We start from the raw sequence: 23,912 nt of genomic DNA, 5'->3' as shown, positions 1-23,912 counted from the left end.
CTTATCGCCAGGCTGTTGGGACATTTGTGCATGCCTCCTGGTACACGTGTGCAAAGGTTCTCTATTAAGTCCCAGGAGCGGCATTGCTGGTTTATAAAGTTTGCTCCTTTTATAATGCCAAATTGTTTTCCAAAGCCTCTCTAACAATTTATACTCCCACCAGCAACCTTATTTTGAGCAAGAGTTACTAATGACTTCTAAAAAACAGAATTTCAATTCATTTTTAAAATATTATTTTTTTCTGATTATAAAAGTAGTATGTGTTCAGTTTAAAATGCAACTATTACAGAAATAATATCTAGTAGACTCAGATACAAATAGCAGCATAAATAAATAAATATTGTTTAGTGTATATTCCTCTAGAATTTTTTAATGCATACATGAACACACATAAAACAGTGTCATGTGTTTTTAAAATACATATACTAATATTCTACTTAGAATATTTTGCATCTGGCTTTTATCTAAATAGACGTGCCACATACATTTTTCCATAACATTGCACATAAACTACTTCACTCTTACTGTCAAATATTTTAAATTCAATTCATTTTTGTTATAGTTTTGTGTGTGTGTGTGTGTGTGTGTGTGTGTGTGTGTTTTAAGGCCTGCTACATTTTAGAGAAACGAGAAAAACTGCTCGGAACAAATATCAGAAAAAGAACAGGGTGTCAATTTTTTTTTAAAGATTAAAAACTACTTTTTGGTCACATTTATCTATTTTTTTTCTAAAGTTTATTCTTGACACTAAGAATCCAATAATCTGAATCAATGGGTGGCAGGGAAGAAATAAGGAAGGATAAAGAACAGGTAGGTTTTGCTCTTTTGTTCTTTTTCTTTGTAAAACTAGCTCATATCTGTTACAACCTTCTATCCCTCCTCAGTCAGAAAAACAAGTCAGCTGGCAGAGGCTGGAAGAGGAATTTGGAAAGCCCCAGGCCAGGTGGCAGGCTTCGTTGCTACTAACTGGGTGTGGGTAACCCAGCGAGGGACTTTCCACTCCTACTTAATGGGGTGCTAACTCTTGGGACAATCAAGGAAATGCTCCAGCCAGAAAACTGATGGCAGATGAGACTTCCCGGATCGGATCGGGTCTTTTTGGCCCACAGCAACTTTTCTGAATGACTACAACTGAAACAGCCCTTTTCTTTTCCCTCTCAAAGAAAACCCTCCCGGCTGGCTCTTATCCCCCAAAAGACTTACGTCACAATTGGCTCGGCCCCCATTCCCACATCTTTGCTCTCTCAGGGTCTGTAAGAAAAGCAAGGAGCACCTCTGTCACGTGAGGCCGCCCCCTACCCTCTCCCTCCGCCGGAGCCCCCGGAGAAGGACCAGGTTTCTCCCACATACCAAGTGTTTGAATTCTGCGGAGAGGCTGCCGTTGTTGGATTCTTCCATGTTCATGACTTTTGTGTTTGTGCCCAGAATGTTAAATTTCCTGGATCTGAATCACAGGAGAAAACCCAACCACATAAGTCACTGAGCGGCCATAGGACAACGTCAAACTGAACAGAACAAAAGCAAGCCTGCAGTCTGAACTCACCCTCGGAGAGCTGCTACATCCCCGGAGTCTCTGTTAAGAACACAAACAAGTGTTAATAAAACGGGTCTGTGTTTCTTTTTAAGAAATCTACTTTAAACACCTGTAATTTACTCTGGTAGAAAAACTGCTGTGTTGCTGGGAATTTCTATCATTCAATTACATTTGTTCTGTGAAATATACCAAACCTGTACATGCTTAAGTAGTCGACACAAGCTGGTTGCATACCCAACATCATCTGCTCCCTTCCTAACAGAACTTTGCTTCTCAGTGCCCTTCCATGCCCACCTCCAGGGGATCCCCCGATCATTAAGTCCATCAGAACATAACATGCCCACAATGCAGTGGTTCAGAGGGGTGAGGACAGGACCTTCAATCAGACTGGGAAGGAATTACAATCCAGGCTGGATTTACATCCCATAGCTTGTGAACATGAGAAAGGAAGCACATGGCCTTTGCTATAAGCAACCATGTTGCAACCCAGAGGAAACTTGGCAATGCAGGTGATGATTATGATGACAGAGAAGGGACAAACAATTCTGGGTCCTTGATGCCATCAATGAGTCATTGATCTCACCATCAGGAACTTGCCCTAACTCTGCATTTCCAGTTATACTGGGTTGCAAACTTCCTTATTAAGTCACACTGGATTTTCTGTAAAGGTTTACTGTTACCTGAAACTCAGAGCATCCCCATTTGGTATACTATTCCCACTGCGCCCACTGTCCTTTAACTCTATGTCTTTTAATATATAGTCCTTTTTATATAGCACATTTTCTGGTCTTTTCTTTTTTTTTATTTTACTGAAGACCTGGTGCACAAAATTCGTGCAAGGGGCTCAGCCCTGGCAGCCCTGGCTCCAAACCTTTGGTTGTCCAGTCTAATTAGCATATTACACACATGCCTAGACCCATGGGGGGCGTGCGGGGGCAGCCAATCCATGATTCTCTCTCATCGATGATGTTTCTATCTCTCCCCCTCCCTCTCCCTTCCTCTCTGAAGTCGGTAAAAATATATTTTAAAAAAAGAATCAACATCTTTATAATAAGATTAGAAGTCTACAATCCAGGAATATGATTTGTCACACCACTTTTTACAATATCCCTTCCTCACTAAAATGCCAGTTTTGTTCAAATAGATCTTAAACATTTTGTTTAGCTGATCACAATATATTTTACTTTTTTTGCTTATTATGAGATTATTTTTCTATTATAATTTCTAACTGGTTAATGCTACTATATGGTTAAGGTTATTGATTTTTGCTTGCTTATTTATTTACTAAACCAAGCACCTTCCTCAAGCCCCTTATTTCATTAAGTAACTATTTTCCAGTTCATTCTGGATGAAATTTCCAGATAAATAATTACATCCAAAATTAAGAATTTTTTTTCTCTTTTCTAAGCTCTTAAAGGGGCATGTGCATTTTAATTTTGAAAGGTACTGTCAAATTTTGAAGATTATTCCATCGTAATGAAGTATAGAACAATTTTTGAAAATCCATTTCCTCTATATATTCTCAGTTTTGTATAATATGAATAAATTGCATTTACAAGTAAAAACGTAAAGAAAAAGAGGGACCCGAGGTCACAATAGCAATCACAACTCAAATCTGTACCACTAGCTCTGTGGTTTTATGCACGCATGTAAATGACAGTGCTCTGCAAGTTTTATGAAAACATTTGTTCAAAAAAACAAAGATCTCTGAATGGAGATAAAGTCTCTTAAGTTCTGCCTATCAAAGTGCTCATTTCTGTGTCATTTGAAAAAGAGAAAAAAGAGCCAAGATAAGGAGTACTTACTTGTCAATGCACACTTTAATTTTAAGCTGATAATTTAACTCGGGGAATTTGACCAGCAATCTATTTCAAAACAGGAGAAAAAGTGTCTGAGCAAAAAACAACAACAATCCAGTTTTGTTTTGTTTTTTAAAGTTTTTAAGAAGTGAGTAAATGACAATCCCAAATTCCTCTTCCTGTTAGAACCATCTTTGATCTTAAATTAAGCATCACCCCTTTAGGCCAAAGTTACGGGGTGGGGGGGGGGGGGACGCCTAAGAACTAAGAACTTGGACAAAGTTGTGAGAGATTCACCAAACGATAATAAAAGCCATTTCATGAAAAATATTACAGGAATACACGCTCTGCAGCTGGTTGTTTTTTTTTCTGTTAAACATGAAACACAACACAAAACCAAATATCTATTAAGGGGAAATTTCCCTGCAAAAGGGCAAACCCCAGCATACCTGTGTGACTTGAGTGTGAAACTAACACTTCCTTGCAGGCCCACCACCCATCTGCCCTGTGGTCCCCCTTAGCTTCTATACCACTAAGCCTTACTCTTTCCCTTAATATCCTCAGGGAAAAGAAGGCTCAAAGAACAGGAAGAACTGGTATTATTTTGTCCCTTTTTCAGGGCAAACAGAGACGCTGTTGTCTCAGAGTGTAGGATTAGAATCATAAAAATATGCCCCAGTAACCTAAAAAAGATGACCATTCCTTAGCTTTTGACAGAGGGAATAAAGAGCAAGTCAATGTTGCGCCAACAAATTCCACACCCTCCACAGTACTGTCTGTGCTGCCTGCAAAGAACAACTCTGAATACCAACTCTGCTCTTGTCTAAGAATGTCTCTCAATAAAACAGCTACGCAGGAGAGAAGTGCTCGCCCACCTGACTTTGGTAGTAAACTGGACACCGGTCTTGATGACTAGTGGCCGGTCGGGATGCATGGGCATGCAGGGCTGCCGCTCAACCACAAAGGCACTGAAAGACCAAGAGGACAGCAGGTCACACACACACAGCGGGCCAGCCTTCACCCTGTGCCTGTGAAGTGAGTCAATCTCTCGTGCGAGGACGTAATTGGGGAGGGGGTGCTGAGGGAAAGGGCCAAGGGTTCTAAGTTACCTTTTCATTAAGTTTCTAAAGAGTTCCACAATTCTCTCCTCCAGCATTGGCCGGTGTTGTACAATGGGGTCCCCTTTGTAGGAAACTTTCTGCTGCAACTCCTCCAGTTTTTTAATTTGTTGGCGGGTCTGAAGTTGAGATTCTGCTAATGAGGTTATCCTGCCAATAAAAAAAGAAAGTTACCAGTGACCTAAGGGAGGGTACATGGGTAAATGAGAGGGGGAAGGGTGTACTATAGGTAAACACTCCTATGCAATCCCCTACAATTAGAAAGGGGGACTAATTTTATTGTGGAAAAATAAACATAACAAGAAATTTACCGTCTGTATTTGTACAATTCAGCAGCATTAAATGTGAGAAGGGGAAATTTATTTTTCATTAAATAAGGAAAGGGGAAATTTATCTTGCCTTCTTAAAATAGTCCCTTCCTAAAGTTTTGCATTTCAAAGAGAGCGAGACACAGAGGAAGAAGTGTCAAAATTTATGCTAGTAGGGGGTATTTAACAGAGTTATCACTGGATAGGGACAAGCAATAGAACCCACATATGGATAATGTGAAATATGACATTTGGCAACCACTTTTTTATCCTAACTTATCCTTGTACCAAAATGTAAAGATTGGAGAAATATAAGAGGTAAGACCGCCTAAGAAGATAGATTTAAGTTAGCTCTGCCTTTCACTACCTGTGTAACCTTGGCCAACTCCCCATTGTGGGGCTAAAGTCTCCTTGCAGAAGAGAAGGGGCTGAACTGCAGGATCTCCATGAGCCCTCTCAACACTGACTTTCAACGGATCAAAGGATATGACTTTATATTTCAAAATATTGATAACATGCACATAGAAAAAGTACACAGGGAGACAAAGTTTGATTAAATCTGTCCCTAAAAATAGAAAATATTAGTGTCTCTCCTTGATGGTCTACCACTAGTTTAATAAAGACTAAAAGACCTCAAAGAGAAAAGGTGAAAGATGCAGGGGAGATGGGGCAGAGGTGGGACTTCTGAGTCCCTGATTCCCTTCTGGCACTTAAGTTCTCCCATCCCCAGAACTTAAGCTGTTTGGTTCCCTGATCAGAAAGCATCTAAAACTGCTTTCAGTAAATTAACAAAACTCGGGGTTAGTGAGGATATGAACAGATATTCTCATGTAGAGTTGCCCTGAATTTTCAACTTTATGCTCTGTGTATCTGGGCTCCGCATCATGTCAAGTTTCTCCTAGTTTATTGAAGCGGGTGACCCCATTCATTATTGGGCCTTGCATTTCAAGGGTGCTCATAAAGATGTGCTAAATCAGTGTTTCCCAAACTTCTCTCAGAGCACTAAGTTAAGTATACAGTTTTACCTATATGTTCCCAAAAATTCTAGTTTAGCACTTCTTATAATAGTTGGGATTCAGGAATCTGTCTTTTAACAACTCCACCAGGTGATTCTCATCATGAGAGAAGTTTGGGAAACACTGTAAGACGAAAGTGTAAAAGAGCAGATTATATTGTAGAAGTATACAAAGAACAAACCCACTAATGTGAAAACGCTTGGATTTCTATCTTTTTGTGTGTATATATACAGTAACAGCTGTCTAGACTGATGGTCACCAAAATCTTAACTGTAGTAACTTTGAATAATTCAATTTTAAAATACTTTCTTCTCTTTATCAATTTTCTGGATTTGAACTTTTTCCCCTTATAAAGAGCTTGTACCATTTTAGATTATTTAACTAACTAAAACTTAAAATTTAGATTAAGCCTTGGCCAGTATGGCTCAGTTGGTTAGAGTGTCGTCCCATACATCAAAGGTGGAGGATTCAATTCCCTCCCAGTCAGGGTACATAGCCACGTTGTGGATTTGATCCCCAGTCACAGTGTGTGGGAGAGGCAATGGATCAATGTTTCTCTCCCTCTCTCTTTCTTTCCCTTTCTTCCACTCTTAAAAATAATTTAAAAAAAAAAAAACTTGTTTAAAATTTAATCTGTTAAATACAATGAAACCTAAAACTTTATTTAAATTATAAAATAGTACAGATTTAAAATATAATAATATAAATACATTTTCATTTTTAAAATTATCCAAATAAAGTGAAAGCTTTAACTCTTAGAGCTAAATTTGACTATGCAAAAGTCCCCACCTTTGAGATGTAATACCAAAGCTTTGGGCCTGCAGCTATGATCATAATGTAGCACAGCTTTCTAGAAGGAAAGGAAAAACTTCTCTTTCATCTTTTACGAGTTTTCTAGACAAAAAGTCCCTGCCTTTGAGATACAGTACCAATGCTTTGGGCCTGGAGCTATGATCATAATTCAGCACAGCTTTCCAGAAGGGAAGAAAAAACTTCTCTTTCATCTTTTACCAATTTTCTAGGCGATCTAAGCAGATGTTGGGAGGGCCTCCAATGCAAGCAATCTGTTGCCGCCTCTTCCAGTCAGCCAGCTCCTCGTCTGTGAGAGTTTTCTGCACATACTCCATGGCCGACAAAAGCCCCGCCAGCTCACTCACGATGCTCTGGTTGGAAACCAAAACACAAGTCAGTAAACATTTCCTCAGACCACCTCTAACTACGTGCTGTGGTCAATTCTAGAGAAGGAACTTAGAAACCAGACAGGTTCTGCCACGAGATCCGGGGATCCCACAGGGTGTGAGACACGCAGAGGGAGTTGTCCCACGCTCTTACTCGCCGCATCTGGTCCAGGGCAGTTAGCATCTGTTCTAGCTGCTGCATCTTCTGCCTGGTCACTGACTGGTTGTTTCCATTCAGATCTTGCATGTCTGTAGAGGAAGGAAAAACTCCTTGACCTGGGGGAACACTCCTTTCCTTAGTAACTAGGCTCCCTTAAGGACACCCACCCCCAAAGTCTGAACAGAGTCAATACAAATAAGTCCTGAAACTCAGGTAACACAAACTCACTTTCTACAGGAGATTTATAACGTCTCAAATATTCACTTGCCTCCTTGACTCTTGAGGGTTTTATAGTTGAAATCAAAGTCATCCTGGAGATTCTCTACCACTTTCATTTTCTGTTCTAGATCCTGTTAAAACAAGCAAACAAATACACAGCGGTAGGAAATACTTCCTCGGGGAGAGGGAAAAGGAAGTCTCTGAGAAGAGCAAAAACAAAGCCAGTATCACAGTGAGACATATAGGCAGAACCCATAGGCAGCATCCCTAAGGAAAGGGGTCTTTTCCCCAGACCTGCTTTACCTGCACTCGCTTCCGAACATCCTGCAGGTGCTGCTCCAGCATCTGCTGCTTCTCTGTCACCACGGCAGCTGTGGGGTGGTTGGCCTGGCCCCCTTGCTGCCAAAGAAGGGAGTCCACATACATGTGAATGCAGGAAATATGGGGAGAGAAATATTATACCTCTGTCCAGTCTTCATCCCCCTCCACTACCCTTCCTGTTTGGCCTGAGATGCCACAGCCATTGTGACAGAAAGGGAAACAGAGGCAGCATGCCGGGCGTTGAAACGGGCAGTTCTGCAGAGGCCAGAACTCTCCGGGTGCTGTCTGGTGGTGTCCAGGAAGCTCTGGCATAGTTTGACCATTGTCCTTGGCTTTTTACCTCTAGGTCACCCTATAAACCTACTCTGTGTATTGCACTAGGAGACCACATGTTGAGCTAAGACATAGTCCCTACCTTCTAAAGCTCATTCTAGGTGAGCATGTAAAAAATTTCAGCACAACTGATGATAGGAGGTTTTGAATGCCTATTTAAATGTATGTAGCATACAATAATCTTTCTGTGGGATAATAAATAACCAGGGATGAAATGCCATGTCACGAGATTGTATTTTGGGGTATAAGAGGAAATTGGTACCTTAAAAATGTCAAATAGTACATGAAACTTAAAAATTACAAGTTTTGTCAAAATAATAGGGTATCTTCTGATTAAAAAATAAATTAAAAAAAGACCACGTAAAAGCTGTGGTGATCAAGCCCCAAACACCCAGTTAACTAACACCCACTTCTACCTTAGAGGGCAGTGTACACCCTAATGACCACATAACAGCAAGCACATCTTTGTACACAAGAGAAGCACATCTTCACTAGTGCTTGTGTTTCCCCCAGGTCTCACCTGGGCTGCAGTGGCTGCAGTTTGCAGCAGGCGGGACTCTTCCCACAGGCACCGGGCCACAATTCGGGCGATCTCCATAGGCTTCTCAAGATACCTGCTCTATAAGTAGGAGAGAAGGAGAATGAAAAGCAGCAGTAGACCAAGGAGATGTGGACCAAACCTTGCTGACTTAAAGCTAAACTCCTCATAAATGGAGCGTTACATTTACTACGTGAAATGGCACAAAGGCCTCAAGGCCTGGCTGCAGTCAGTGAGAGATGACGGGAGAAGAGAAGCGAGGCAGTCATGATGAGCTGTACTACTGTGAGAGGAGGCACACCTGATTATTGGGACAATCCGTTATCTGGTCTCATAGGGAAGTGATGCACTCTGTCCAGGAGCATCCAATTATGGCCAAACCTTTAACATTTGAAAGTAAGAGCTGTCCAGCTAGCCAGAGTAGCTCAGTTGGTTGAGTACCATTCTGTGCATTGAAGAGTTTTGTCAGTGTGATTTTCAGTCAGGGCACATACCTAGGTTACGGGTTCAATCCCCAGTCGGGGCAAGGGAGCAGGTATGAAGGCAAACTATGGATGTTTCTCTTTCTCTATCTCTAAGCATGTCCTGCGGTAAGGAATGAATGAGTAAGTCATCTTCCTATGAGGGGACTTGGTTACAGTCGTTATTAACATGTTAATATAATATTAACATAACAATCAGGTTATTACTTCAACTAACTAAAGAAGTGAATGATGGTCATGGGTTTGCATACTGAGATTTGAGAAAGGGCGAATTACTTCTCCTTATACTTAAAGTACAAGATAGGTTCTCATTATTTAGCCAACTGAGAAAAGATACTGGCAGGAAAGAAATCTAAAACCCTTGTCTGGTTCAGTTTCTCATCACACCTGAAGGAACTGCTTGATTCTTCGCAGATTGTGCTGATAGAGAACATTTGATTCTTGTAGGAAGCGGCTGTACTGCTGGTCAATCTCACCCAGGAGATTATGAAACACCAAAGTGGCATGAGATTCTTTGCTGGCTGCATAAGCCCTAGGAAAAGAAAGAATAATAAGGAATGATTCTGAAACCTACACACACATACACACACATCACCATCAATGAGGAAAAAAACAAAGGCAAAGGAGGAAAAAAAGGCAAAACCAATACTTTAACCCACTCATCATTTTAGATTTATCTTGATCAGCAACAATAAATATCAGCAATTTAATAATTATAAATAATTATTCTATAATAGATACTATTAGCCATGTCATAGTCTATACTTATAAAATATTTGAGTGAAGTGGACTGATATGCTTTTTGCTTTAAATTCTCAGTCAGCTCTGTGGTCAGATTATTAGTAACAAATAAGCAATCCCAGGGTAGGGTAGAACAGCCTATCTCCAATAGCTCTAAATCACCTCCCTGGCACTTTGCCAAATTCTGGGAAAGTTAGGTCATAGGCCTGAATTAAACCAAAATTAATAGATGACTCTAAACACCTTAAAGTGAAACAGTTGTTGGAATTCTGTGCCATTATTTCCTCTATATTACAAGTCTATTTCTCTTACTCTGTGTCTCTCTCCTTTAATGAAAGAAGAATGAGAAGCAAGGACCCAAACTTCTACCCATGACAGAATTCTCATTCAGGCAAAGAAATATTGCAGTGTGTCTTTGAAGCGAAAAAACATACAGAGGATCTCAACAAGTCAGTGAGGTCCAAATCAGTCCTAAAAACTTTTACCAGCAAGCAGGCTGATGTGCCAAGAGTCAGTTGCTGGTGTGTGTTTTAATAGAGAAAATGTTTATACAAGACTAAGAGTACCTCTTTACCTCCTTATCTCTTTTACCTCATCACCTGTACTCATACATTTTTCAAAGAAATAGAACAGAGATACAATCATACTTCTTGATGCAAATCAAAACCTAACAATTTGGGAGTTTCTCAAGAAGAACTTATCAATCTTTTTTTAAAATATATTTTTATTGATTTCAGAGAGGAAGGGAGAGAGAGAGAGATAGAAACATCAATGATGAGAGAGAATCATTGATTGGCTGCCTCCTACACACTCCCTACTGGAGAATGAGCCCACAACCTGGACATATGCCCTGACCAGGAATAGAACCAGGGTCCTCCAGGTTCACAGGTTGTCACTCAACCTCTGAGCCAGACTTGCTGGGCAGGACTTACCAATCTTGACTCTCAATCCAAGGGGCCAGGAACTGCCGCAGCTCCATTGGGAAGCTGTCACTGTACAGCTGGTGAAGCTGCTCCAGGTACCGTGTGTCAAGCTGCTGTAGCTGATTCCATTGGGCCATCCTGCTGGAATCAGGGGTCTCAACTGTAAAGCAAAGTGTTCATGTGGTTACTACAAGCCCCAGTGGAGTAAACAATCTAGAAATACCCTATGTACCCAACACAGGCATCAGATCTCTGATTAGGGATAAAAGATACTTTGGAAAGGATCCTGGCATGTCTCTCCCAGTTTAGACCAACACATTCACATTCACAATCTCTACTTAAGGAACCACATCACAGCTTCTTCTAAACAAGAGGATAATATGGGCATGGTACCAAGTTCAATAATCATCCACCTAAGGAATGTGAAGTTGAAAAATTACTTCCAGAATTCCATTTCCTCATCTATAAAATAAATAGCATAATTCCCTCCCCTCAGGGCTATTGAAATAATATTTCTAAGCATCCAGCTCAGTGCCTAGCTTACAACAGATGCTCAACCTGTGTCAGTTCCTTTCTTTCCACCCTATACCCCTCTTAAGTGAACTGGGAAGTATAGACAGTAAACCTGAACTAAGATCAAAATGTAGGTTATGGATGTTGAGGGAGAACAGAGAGCTAATTCAAAGACTACAGGTTTAAGAGTATAAGCAAGGATCTAACTGGGGTTCTCCCACTCAACAAAAAGTAATTTTGTCTTATAAATTTCTCAGTCTGAAATGAGAAGAGAAGCTAAATATTGGGCATATACATTGTCCTCAGGTTAATGAATACTCCAGGGAAAAGTTCAGTTATGGCAAACTAGTCTGGCTGACCACCTTTAGTCCTCTTTCTGAATAGCAATGCTGACTAAGTAGTTTTGAGAAATTGTGAAAGTAACAGCAAGTAATAGCCAAAGACTAAGGAATGTACAGATCAAAGTATATTGAGATGGTTCTCTGGGATAGTAAAGACATTTAAGGAAAGACTGAATACATACAAACACATACACTTAACTCGACTTCTTGATTTATTTATTTCTCAGAGCAGGCCACATGTTACATGATGAAGCACTGTAACCATGGTGTGTATTACCTCAACAAGAAATCAAAGGTCACTAGAACTCTCTTTCAGCATTCACATTAGAGCCAAGTTAAAATATGCCTCCTAGGCTAAAAGCATAGGGATCTGCCTTATGATTCCAAGGATCTGATCTGCATAGAAATCTGTCTAACACGTCAATTTATGTAGATTTTACTTGCAATTCAAATGTAATGAAATAAGGTACCCACTTCCCATGTGTGGCTATTGGACATGTGAAATATGGCTGATTCAAACTGAGATGTGCTTTAAGTATAAAATACACTTTAAATAAAGTAAAATATCTCATTGGTATTGAATTGATAATATTTTTGATATATTGGGGAAACTAAAGTATGTTATTAAAATGAATTTCACCCATTTCTTTTTATTTCTCTTAATATAGCTATTAACAACTTCAGAATTACATATGTTGCTTGCATTCCACTTCTGTTGGACACTGCTGCTCTTATGTAACCAAAAAACTGTGGTTCTTCTAACAAAGGATTTAAAGAAATAGACACTTACTTTTCAAAATATACTCCAGTCTTATTATAAATTTACTTATCTTAATACAAACATAGAGCCCTCACAATCTGCTTCCTGAAGTTCTAAGGTAAAACCACAAAGCAGCATCCCATAATATCTGATCAGTTCTAGATTAACATTGGAATCATGCATGAATATTTGCATTTTCAAACTAATATACTAGTACTATTAACAAATTACAAGTTACTGAAAGTAGTCCAATTCATTTTTAGTCCATAATTCAGAGGGTTTTTGCTGTTGTTTTAATTTGAGTTGGGGTTTTAGTAAATAGAACAGTAATTGTGCTAATATTTCTTAAATCAGAAACTAGCTAATAGTTTTTTCCATAAAATTAAAGCACCAAAAGTGACTCATGTTATGTTCTACTTCTCGGTCTAATCACTGTAATAGCTATCATATATATATATATATATATATATATATATATATATATATACACACACATACACACACACACACACACACACACACACACACACCGTATTTTCCGGCGTATAAGACGACCCCCTAACTTTACAGTTAAAACATAGGTTTAGGCCTATATTCGCTGTATAAGACTACCCCTCACTTCAAAGAAAAGACTTACTTTGCCGTCAAGATTTGCAGGTAATTTTTGTGCAATTTTGGTCTTTTGCCCCCGATTTTCGGTTGACTTTTTTTCGTTTCAAAAGTTGTCTTATATGCCGGAAAATACGGTATGCCAATATCATATATATGAAATAGCTATCATATATCCTATATAATAAAGGGCTAATATGCAAATCAACCAAATGGCAGAATGACCAGTCACTATGATATACACTGACCACCAGGGGCAAACGCTCAATACAGGAATTGCCCCCTGGTGGTCAATGCACTTCCACAGGGGGAGCACCATTCAGCCAGAAGCCCTGAGCCGGGCTCATAGCTGGTGAGTGCAGCAGGTGGCAGGAGCCTCTCCTGCCTCTGCAGCAGCACTAAGGATGACTGACTGCTGGCTTAGGCCAGCTCTGTGCGGAGCAGGCCTAGGCCATCAGTCAGACATCCCCCAAAGGCTCCCAGACTGTGAGAGGGCACAGGCCGGATTGAGTGACCCCCGGGGCACAAATTTCATGCACCGGGCCTCTAGTATAAAAAAGTTATATAAAAAAACACATTTTTTTAATAGTTATAAATTAAAGCCAAAGAGTAGGCAGCATTTTCGAGGAGGACATGGGCAAAGAGTCAGATAGTGATTTCCTTAATGTCTGCTTAGCTACAAACCATATTTAACTAACAGGGACCACAGAGCAATCAGACCAAATGCTCTTCATAACAAGAGAATATCTCTAAGAGAGCACTAGCCAAATTGTCTAGGAAAACCACTGCCAAGTAGCTTTGCGGTAATTGTTTTACTGGGAAAAAATGTAAAAGATCTAACTTTATTTCACAATCTAAATTTTGATTTTTCAAATTATAATCTAAAGAACCTCACTTTATTATTTTTTTTAATTTATTCATTTTTTGGGGGGGAGAGGAAGAGAAAGGCAGACAGACAGAGAGAAACATCAATTTGTTATTCCACTTATTTATAAATTCATTAGTTGATTCCTGTATGTGCCCTGACCTGGTAACAAACCCTCATCCTTGGCTTATTGGGATGGTGCTCTAACCACTGACCTACCCAGCCAGAGTCCCTATTCTAACTAAAGTATTTCTTATCTACGGAATAATCCTAAGCCTGAGAGTCAATAACCACTCTCACTGAACCCCAGAACACAGAAGAGATCTGAACAACAATTTACGTGCCAAGTACCATTCTGGGTGCATAGGAGAGAAAACAATACATTCCATACCATGGCTGTTTTAGGGTATGATATAGGGCTTAATTCTCTCAAGGCATTTGCTAAATTTAGGTTATAAGATAGCAAATGTTAGCATATGAAGGAAAAGTGTGATACTGTTTTCTACAACTGAAGAGGAAAGAAAAAGAAAATGAAACAGTAAGTCACCAAAGACTTTCTGGACTTTTCTAAACAGGAATTTCTCAACCCCTTGGGGATAGCTTTACCAACAACAAGTCATAAGACAAACAACTATTGTCTAATGGGGAACTTATTACTGTAAAGATCACTAGAAAAGTTTGTCCAAAATCACAGTTCTCATTTATAAACTTCAATCTAAAGTAACCAAGGGCAAGTTGAGAACACAAGTCAGGACCACTTACCAAAGGGATTCATTACATCATTTCATAAAACTTCTTCTAAAATAAGACTTGTATTTCACAATCACGCACCAGTGGGTTTACAACAGGGGACCAGGCGGGAGGGTAGAAAGTGAGGAGAGGGAAGAAAACCATTCAGAACAGAAAGTGATCTAAAGATAATTTCTGTTTCACCTTGCAATGTATCACAGGATTTTTCTTTGGGTGTTGGCTGTAGTCTATATCCTAGATCTTAAGTAGCGCATACTTGTATTTTATCATACTAAGCTCCTCTTTGCTGTCAGGAAAGGCTCAGTGTCTAAGGCAATCAAAGTATAAAGAAATATACCTGCATTAATTTCTAGAGAAACCAGTCCTTTTGAGAATATATTTTTAGCCCAACCAGTGTGGCTCAGTGGCTGAGCATCGACCTATTTACCAGGTCACAGTTTGATCCCCGGTCAGGGCACATGCCTGGGTTGTGGGCTCAATCCCAAGAAGGGGACATGCAGGAGGCAGCCGATCAATGATTCTCTTTCATCATTGATGTTTCTATCTCTCTCTTCCTCTCTGAAATCAATAGAAAACATATATAAATATTTTTAGCCATGGCCAAGTATAATAACTCAGTTGTTACAACATCACCCCGATACACCAACGTTGCAGGCTGGATCCCCAGTCAGGACACATACAAGAATCATCCAATGGATGCATAAACAAGTAAAACAACAAATCAATGTTTTTCTCTCTCAAATCAATCAATGAAAGTTTTTTTAAAAGAAGAGGAGAAAAAGTAAAAGGCAATTAATGCTAGACAAAGACACTCAATCTTTATGAAACTTTCACTGTAGGATGAAAGGTATAATGAATGATAGGAGTCCACATTTAAATATTTAAGCTTCAACTATTTAATCGTTAACTTAACCCATTCATAATTACCCTAAATGGTAACGTAGAAATTTCAAATTTAAAAAATAGATCATTCAAAGTAAGTATCCTTGTACAATAAATATATAATTTCATTGCTTACAAATCCCAATAGCACCTTTATAAGGTTTAAAGACTAGATGTTTGCCTTTACAATGAGTCTATATCTAAATCTAATTCTAATTTCCCAGAAAGGCAAAATGTTAGCACTTGAGTGCTCAATCTGAACTATACTTACTGTAACACTCAATTACAAATAAGAGGATTTGTTTTAAAGTTAGAAAGCAACTCTTCCTTGCAAAATGGACACTGAGATATAAGAAAAATTGAATTAGAGTTCCCCACTAATGTGGCAAAATTGGATATTTGGAAGAAGTACTAAATCCCTGGGGAGGAGAGCGGGAAGGAGAAGGAAAAGGACAGTTTTCATGACACTCTGGAGCACACTGACCCCAGAAAAGTCTCTTTCCCTCCTTCTTCTTACCTCACTTTAATTCTTCTAGGAGGAGTTAGTCTCTTGTGCACATTATTTTCTCCATCCCAAATCTTATCACTAGCACTACCTTTGCATAGTTATCTAGTGTATATCCAGAAACAGAGAGAATAAAAATTAGCAGATTTACAGTTAACTTTAAGAGGCAGAGACTACCAGGAATGAGAACAGCAAAAGGAAAGGTTCTGCTGTAATCCTTGAAGGACAGCCAGGGTTTTAAGAACAAAACCAAAAGAATTACCCCAAACCTAGTGCATACTCAGCTGTCTTTGGGAAAAAGATTCTGAGAACTATGAAATACCAAGACCTCTTATTACAATATTTCTAAGCTAATAATGGTAAGAAATGTAAAGAAACAAACTGACATATTTTCCATACTTCATTTGGGATAGGTACTATATCTGATCATAAATACTTCAGATTAAAGGAGCAAGAATGTAACAAACATAAATGTCTCCAAATTGAAAGTAATACGGACATGCTTCATCAGTTACTAAGTGCACAGTTTATGGTTAAGGCTGCCTGAAAACTGGTCTGACTCTACATGAAAACCACAAAACAGACAGAATGTGTGTCACACAGTCTCCCCACTGTGTGACACTTCCACTCCACCCAGACACACTGCTCCAAAGCAATGGGGTATGAGGCCAAGGAAATGAGACTTTATACTGGCTGGGCCGGGGTGCAAACCCTGACTGCCATTTATCAGCTATTTGTTTGGAAAACGTTACTTGATTACTGAACAGGCTTCTTCTTCAGTAAAATGGAGAATTACCCCTCTTTAAAGAATTGTTTTAAAAGTTACACGCACACACACACCCCATAATGAATATACAGCATCCCTCCTATATAGTAAGGGACTAGGTGTACCTTACTCCTGTGTAGTTCCTCCCCCCCCCCCCCCCCGCCCCCCCCGCCCCCCCCCCGCCCCCCCCTCCACAGCATCCCTTTCATCAACATATCTTATGCTAAATGAGTTTCCTCAGTGCCCCGGGACACAGATTAATTTCTCAAATTAGTCAAATTAAATGATAAAGTCAGCTTTCCCTGTTAAATAAAACACATGCATTTTAATGGGCCTTTGTATCATATCCTAAGGGAGGAAGTCAGTAATGCTGTGATTTGGTGTAGGTAAAGAGACAAGGGGAGGACAGGAGGGTTAACTGGTGCCCTTATCCAATATCTCCACCTGGTTCACTGAGGACAGCTCCAGGTCCCAAAAAAACTAAGGGAAATACATTAAATGCTCCAGAAGAGCAGCTCAGTTGGTTGGAGCATCGTTCCATGGAACACAGAAAAGGTGGCGGATTCTCAATCAGGGCACATACCCAGGTTGCAGGCTCGGACCCCAGCAGGGGGCGTGCAGGAAGCAGCCAATCAATGATTCTCATCATTAATGTTTCTTCTATCTCTCCCTCTCCCTTTCTCTCTGAAATCAGTAAAAATATATATATTTTAAAAATCCCCTTGGTTTAAGAGCAATCCAAATAACTAATAATTATGACTAATATTTATATAGTACTTACTATGTGTCAGCCACTATTTTAAGCACTTGACATTTATTTATTTATTTATTTATTTATTTATCACACAATCCTATGAGATAGATGCTATTTTAACCCCCATTTTACAGAGGAGGAAACTGCGGCACAGGATTTTAAGCCAGTCACCCAAGGTCGTACCGGTAGTAGGCATGGAGTAGGAATCCTAACCCAAACACAGTAGTCTGTTTTCAAAGTCCCTGCTCTCAGCCATTATGCTACAGTGGGAGTTTTAATTGATATTTAAGAAACTCATGAGTCAACTATGATACCAAGTCAATGTAACCTTATAGTATGTTAACAGACATATATAGTGTTACAACTAAAGGATTAGTCCTGCTGAAACTGGCCCATATCTAGAATGATATTCTAATTGTATCACATTTTAAGTGGCACACTGAAAAACAAATACGTACTCCTAGGGTATAAGGAGTCCAAAAACTTGAATGTTTTGCCCAGTAAAAAGGCTTGAGGAACAGGAAGTGGGGTTAGCAGAAAAAAAACCTCAATTATGGAAGAGTGGATCTTCAAATACTTGGAGATCTCCACATGAAAAGGGTAAATCAGCCCTAGCCGGTTTGGCTCAGTGGATAGAGCGTCGGCCTGTGGACTCAAGAGTCCCAGGTTCGATTCCAGTCAAGGGCATGTACCTTGGTTGTGGGCACATCCCCAGTAGAGGGTGTGCAGGAGGCAGCTGATCGATGTTTCTCTCTCATTGATGTTTCTAACTCTCTATCCCTCTTCTTTCCTCTCTGTAAAAATCAATTATATAATTGATATATATAAAAATCACTCCAAAACTAGAATCTGTTTCCCCATAATATCTACTCTGAATTCTGTCCTCAGAGTGATTTCCTCTGTATGCAGAGGTTTCAAACCCTGGCTGCAGATTTGAATTATAAGGGTATATACTTTTTAAAATAAATAAATACAGAGATTTGTGGCAACCAAACCAGATGTGAAATCAGAATTGCTGAGGGTGATTTCAACATTTAAAAGCTCATCAGATGCTGGAGCCGGTTTGGCTCAGTGGTAGAGCGTCAGTCTGCGGACTGAAGGGTCCCAGGTTCGATTCCGGTCAAGGGCATGTACATTGGTTGCGGGCACATCCCTGGTAGGGGGTGTGCAAGAGGCAGCTGGTCGATGTTTCTCTCTCGTCGACGTTTCTAGCTCTCTATCTCTCTCCCTTCCTCTCTGTAAAAAATCAATAAAATATATTTTAAAAAAATAAATAAAAGCTCATCAGATGATGTTAATGTGTGGCCAGACTGAGAACCTGGGAATATATGGCAGAGGTCAGAGCTCAACTCTGGATGCACATTAGAATCAACTGTGAGAAGCCAGACGTTGGTCCTTACACTAGCTGAACTTAATAATAACCTTCAGGGTGGGATCCAGGCAGCTGTCATGAAGCAGAACATTGCAAAAACTGCATAAGGAGACTCTGAGGTTGGAGAAGGCTCTCATGTAAGCCACATGAAGAAATAGGGCAATGGTGAGGTCTGCAAAGCTTGAAACAGACAAATGACCATTTGCTTTACATTTCAGAAAGATCCCTTAAGGCGAAAGGATCAAGGTAAGAGGTAGTGGCAGCTCAAATTTGGTAGCAGCCTCAGAGATGTTTCCAAGCAGACATTTTCCAGAGGCATTAATGAGGAAGACAGCATGGGACTTGGTGACTGTTTGAAGGGCAAAGGTGACCAGAGAAAGGAGTGAGGGGCAAACTCCCGCATTCCTGTTGCGTTTGGTGTTCAAATGGAGGTTAAATGCTCACCCTGAGAAATGTCACAGCGGTAATCCTGACACTTGGAAGAGCAACTGGGCTGGATGGCCTTTAAAGACTCTCCAGTCTATAAATTATGATCAGGTTCCATCCTCTCAAGACATAAGGTTACTGCAATCCAAGAATAAATGCTGCAGTATAAGTAGTAAATTGATATTTAACCAAAAATATCAGAACCCAGCATACACACCTTCCCCCAAGAAAAGGCAACAAAGAAAATCTGACAGAAATCTCGGAGCCACAATGCAGCTGGGCCACAAGAGCTTTGAGCATGTGCATGCCTCCTTCCAGTCCATTTTCCACATGGTAGAGAGACATTTTCAAGACATAGACTTGATCTTGCTACTCCTCTACTAAAACCCCACTGATGACCTTGCATGTTCTTAGGTTGAGAAACAAAATATGGAATATTATGTCAGAAAAGTGTTGTGCTTAGAGCATGGATCCTGGAGCTACAGTGCCCAGACCTGAATCCTGGCTCCATCACTTAAATGTATATGAGAGAGTGCCAGTTATTTTGCCTCTTTGTGCCTCAGTTTCCTTATCTGTAAAAAGGGGGAGAAAAACAGGACTTACCTCACAGGGACATTGTTAGAACTAAAGATTAATGTACACAAGCGCTCAGGACACAGCTGGCACACAGTATGTAGTGTGGGTAAGTGTTGATGGCCTGGCTAGCCCTGCCTTTCTTGTGTCAGCTGGCACCAGCCTACTGGCCAAGCTCCTGGCACTCCCTCTGCTTTTCTTTTCGCTACTCAAAGATACCAAGGCCTCCCTCCAATCACCATCACCACTACTTAGACCCAAGCACTATGACTCCATAACTTGCACTTGTAACCACTATATACTGGACTGATCCCTCTATCCAGCAGAATGAATAAACCGCTGGTCTGAATTACAACTACATTGACAAGCCAGATTCTCCCAGCAAGGACACTGCATCCACTAAGAAGTATTCTGAGAAGCAGACCAACTTTTTCAGTTTTGCTTTATGAAAAATTAAAAAATTACCCGGCAGTACCCTTTCAATAAGAGTAAAATCACAGCACATCCTCCAGCTCAAAAAAATAACTAACTTCTCATTGTCCATTACAAAATCTTTGTCCCTGCCTAAGGCTCTCCAACTCCTCAGCCAACTTAGGCCAACTCCAGCTCCTTTCTCCAGCCTCAAGATGACTTCAAAAATGACCTGTCTTCCATCAAGTCAACTTACCTCCTTCTCCACCCCTACCCCTACAGGCTTTGTTCCTTTCTCACAGATAGTCTTGCCTAAATTGTTTTTCTCCTTGGGGGCATTATATGTCCCTTTCCAGCCAGTGTTAGAGGCTCTCCCTAACTCACCTCTGGTCCAATGACTGCTTTAACTCTGAATGCCTGCAATACTTACTAATACGGTCGTAATATGATGTATGCAGCTGAGGCTTTTTCTTGTTTTAATTCCATTTCCTCCATTTGAGAAGCTCTCTGCTGGCAACCCTCATGTATCATTCCTATTCAGAGCTTCCAACGGGATATTAGACTTAAGGCACCAAAAAACATTTCATTTATAGTTTCCTTTACTCACGTTTGCACACATACATAAATATCACCTCCACTGCAAACGTTTCTGCTGAACAGTCCCGATGGCCACAATACGGGAAAGTATGACACCCAGAGACTTCTGCATCTGGGAAAACAAGATGAACTCAACCCTGTATGACTGGTTGCCTAGAATTTGGAAGTTTTTCCAGAGAAAAGCCAAGCATCCTTCCAATGAGCTGTGAATGCTGATGGACTCACCCTCACAGGGATCAGAGGCAGGCTGCCAACTTTTTGAAACAGAAAGAGAACAGCCTTTGAGAAACAATGGTAGGTTGGGCAAGCAAACCGTCATGTCATAATTTCCAAGCTTGAAGGCAACTGAAGGGAGGAGAAGGGAAAGTTGCTGGAAAAGCCTGTGGGTTTTGTTATCTTTGGCTGAAGCCCAAGATAAGAGTCATAAAAGCAACCACTGATCTAGAATACAATGTAAGTTATTAATATTCTTTTAAGACAGGCAAATGAAATAAAGCAGAGAAAGGAAACAAATCTCTGAATCTCAACATCACAAACCAACAATATCGATCAATACTTTTTGAAGAGAAGGAAGACTCTTTTCTCAAATTTATTCTGGTCACTTTCCCTGTAAGAGACATTAAGATAGTCCTGGTTGCTTAACATGAAGCAATTTATAACTGGGGCTAAGAGTCCATACCCATGGATCCTGTGTTAGAACTTCTTCCTTTAAAGTAACTATGGACTGGGGGCAGAACCTCAAACTCAAAGAGCATTTGTGGTGGTTAGAAAACATGGCTCCAATTCGTTGATTTCTGTCCCACTGAACAAGGGATCTTTGCCCTCCTCTCCTGAACCTGGCTAAATCCATGACCGCTACAGCAACAGAGGATGGCTGAACTATCTACATGCAACTTCCATATCTATATGCCGCTCCCACCTGATTCTCTTGAAAGGCTCTGTCTCCAGAACCCAGCCAACATCTTGTGAGAAGCCCAAGGCAAAAGGCTCTTCCACCTGGAGGTACTTGGTCTGCATCCCAGCTATGATCAGCCTTTGACTCATTCCAGCCCAGGCACCATATGTGAGTGCGGCAGCATTGAGTGCCCCAGAAGTCCAAGTCTGCCCAGTTGAGGCCCCAGACATCGTGGAGCAAAGACAAAACATCCTGCTGTGCCTCTCTAAATCCCAGCCCCAGAATCCGAGAGCATCATAAAATGGCTGCTGTTTTATGCCCTAAATATGAGGTGGTTTATTGCATTTGTGTGACTCAGACAACATTTCTACTAACATAGTCACAGAATACCACTTTTATAGAGATTCCAATGTTCATGTGAAAAGAATGTGCAGTTTCAAAGGAAAAGGTTTTGTTGTTAAAAGTATTTTAATAGTAAACTTGTTTCCCTCTGTGCTTTCACTTTATAAATGCCCTATCCTTTCTCATGGACTCCAAAGTCCAATATCTATCTAACTGCGTACTCAATACCTCCACTTGGATGTCTAACAATCATCTCAAATTCAATGGACCCCAAACTAACCCCTTCACCAAAACTTCTCCCAGCTTAATTCCCCTCCAACCTTCCCCATTTTAGCAAATGACAATTCCAATCTTACTTGTGCTCAGGCTAAAGACCTTGAAATTAAGCCTTGACTCCAATCTCTATTCTCTTCTTGCCCCTTCCCTCTTCTCCCCCCACAGCAGCCAATCCATTAACAAATTCTGTTGGTTCTGTCTTCAAAATATAACTAGAATTAGAGGCCCGATGCACAAAATTCATGAAGAATAGGCCTTCCTTCCCCCGGCCGCCAGCACCGGCTTCCCTCTGGCACCTGGGACCCAGGCTTTCCTCGAAACCCCGGTTTCATCTGGAAGGTCAGGTCCTCGGAAGGAAGTCCAGTCTAATTAGCATATTATGCTTTTATTATTGTAGATGTGAGCACTTCTCACCACTTTACTGCTATAATTTTTTTGTTGTTGTTAATCCTCACCTGAGAATATTTTTTCCATTTTTTAGAGAGATTGAAACGGGGGTGGAAGAGATGAGGGGGCGAGGGGAGGAGAAAGAGAAAAGGGGAGAGAGAGAGAAAGAGAGGGAAACATTGATTGGTTGCCTCCTGAATGTGCCCCTACCCCGGCCAAGGATTAAAAGTGCAACCCAGGAACATATCCTTGACAGGGAAATGAACCCAAGACCCTTTGGTGGTCGCACCAACACTCTAACCACTGGGCAACATTGGTCATGGCTCCACTCATACAATCTTAGTCCAAGTCACCATCATCTCTTACCTTGGATTACTGCCTTCAACTTCCAACTGGTTTTGATGCTCTTACCCTTGTCCCTCTACAGCAAGCATGTCAAACTTGTGGTCTGTGGCCACATGTCTCGTGTTATTTGGCCCGTGTTAGCCTTTGAGTTTGACATGCTTGCTCTAAAGTCTATTCTCTACATTACAAATCTTTTCAAAACAAAAGTCAGATCAAAGTTCGATTCCTGGTCAGGGCACATGCCCGGGTTGCAGGCTCAATCCCCAGTAAGACGCATGCAGAAGGCAGTCAATCAATGATTCTCTCTCATCATAGATATTTCTCTCTCTCTCTCCCTTCCTCTCTCAAACCAATAAAAATATCGTAAAATATATATGGCTTTGCTCATAAAGCTAGACAGTTATATAGTATAGTTGTTTCTCCTTTAATTGCAATAATGAGACTTTAGCACCCTGATATCATTTTAAAGAGGGCATTTCATGACATGTGCCTCTGGGTAGTTATTTGAGAGAATTAAGAAGTTATACCATAACTAAATATTGACATGTAAACATTGAAATGAGGCATCTTATAAAACAAAATCACCTGGATGAGTAAGTTTATTTTGAGATATTTTCAAAGTGAAAGGTCTAAGACCCAACCTAAAATCATTAGCAAATCTCTTAATAATTTCATATATGTCTAAATCTACAGGAGGTATGATAATAGTAAGAGAGGAAAGGGTAACCAGGCCAACTGGAGGGAACAACGTGTGCAAAAATAAGAGTGCTCAAGAGAACATGACATAGATCTGGTGGTTAAACATGACCCAACATCTATTAAAGTGACAGTAAAGCAGAGGCAAAGTACAAACCCACAAGGACAAAGAATGGA

The 23,912-nt window shown here is 40.4% G+C and overlaps 1 protein-coding gene across 5 annotated transcripts in view; it reads right to left on the bottom strand.

The window, feature by feature from the left end:
- STAT3 (signal transducer and activator of transcription 3) overlaps nt 1-23,912 on the bottom strand; it is a 48,666-nt gene that overhangs the window by 10,102 nt on the left and 14,652 nt on the right. For all 5 annotated transcript variants that reach the window (XM_036451561.2, XM_036451559.2, XM_036451563.2 and 2 more), the window contains exons 2-14: nt 10,680-10,830; nt 9,394-9,538; nt 8,507-8,605; nt 7,636-7,731; nt 7,382-7,463; nt 7,108-7,202; nt 6,787-6,938; nt 4,443-4,601; nt 4,209-4,301; nt 3,340-3,399; nt 1,544-1,573; nt 1,351-1,444; nt 1,204-1,251 (exon numbers count right to left, since the gene is read on the bottom strand). In XM_036451561.2, the coding sequence (XP_036307454.1) occupies nt 1,204-1,251; nt 1,351-1,444; nt 1,544-1,573; nt 3,340-3,399; nt 4,209-4,301; nt 4,443-4,601; nt 6,787-6,938; nt 7,108-7,202; nt 7,382-7,463; nt 7,636-7,731; nt 8,507-8,605; nt 9,394-9,538; nt 10,680-10,807 (1,281 nt within the window). In that variant the 5' untranslated portion in view covers nt 10,808-10,830. The remainder of the gene's footprint in view (nt 1-1,203; nt 1,252-1,350; nt 1,445-1,543; nt 1,574-3,339; nt 3,400-4,208; nt 4,302-4,442; nt 4,602-6,786; nt 6,939-7,107; nt 7,203-7,381; nt 7,464-7,635; nt 7,732-8,506; nt 8,606-9,393; nt 9,539-10,679; nt 10,831-23,912) is intronic.

Source organism: Pipistrellus kuhlii, unplaced genomic scaffold (genome assembly GCF_014108245.1).
Source record: "Pipistrellus kuhlii isolate mPipKuh1 unplaced genomic scaffold, mPipKuh1.p scaffold_m20_p_22, whole genome shotgun sequence".
NCBI classification, from domain to species: Eukaryota; Metazoa; Chordata; class Mammalia; order Chiroptera; family Vespertilionidae; genus Pipistrellus; species Pipistrellus kuhlii.
This window is presented reverse-complemented; position numbering and strand designations above follow the sequence as displayed.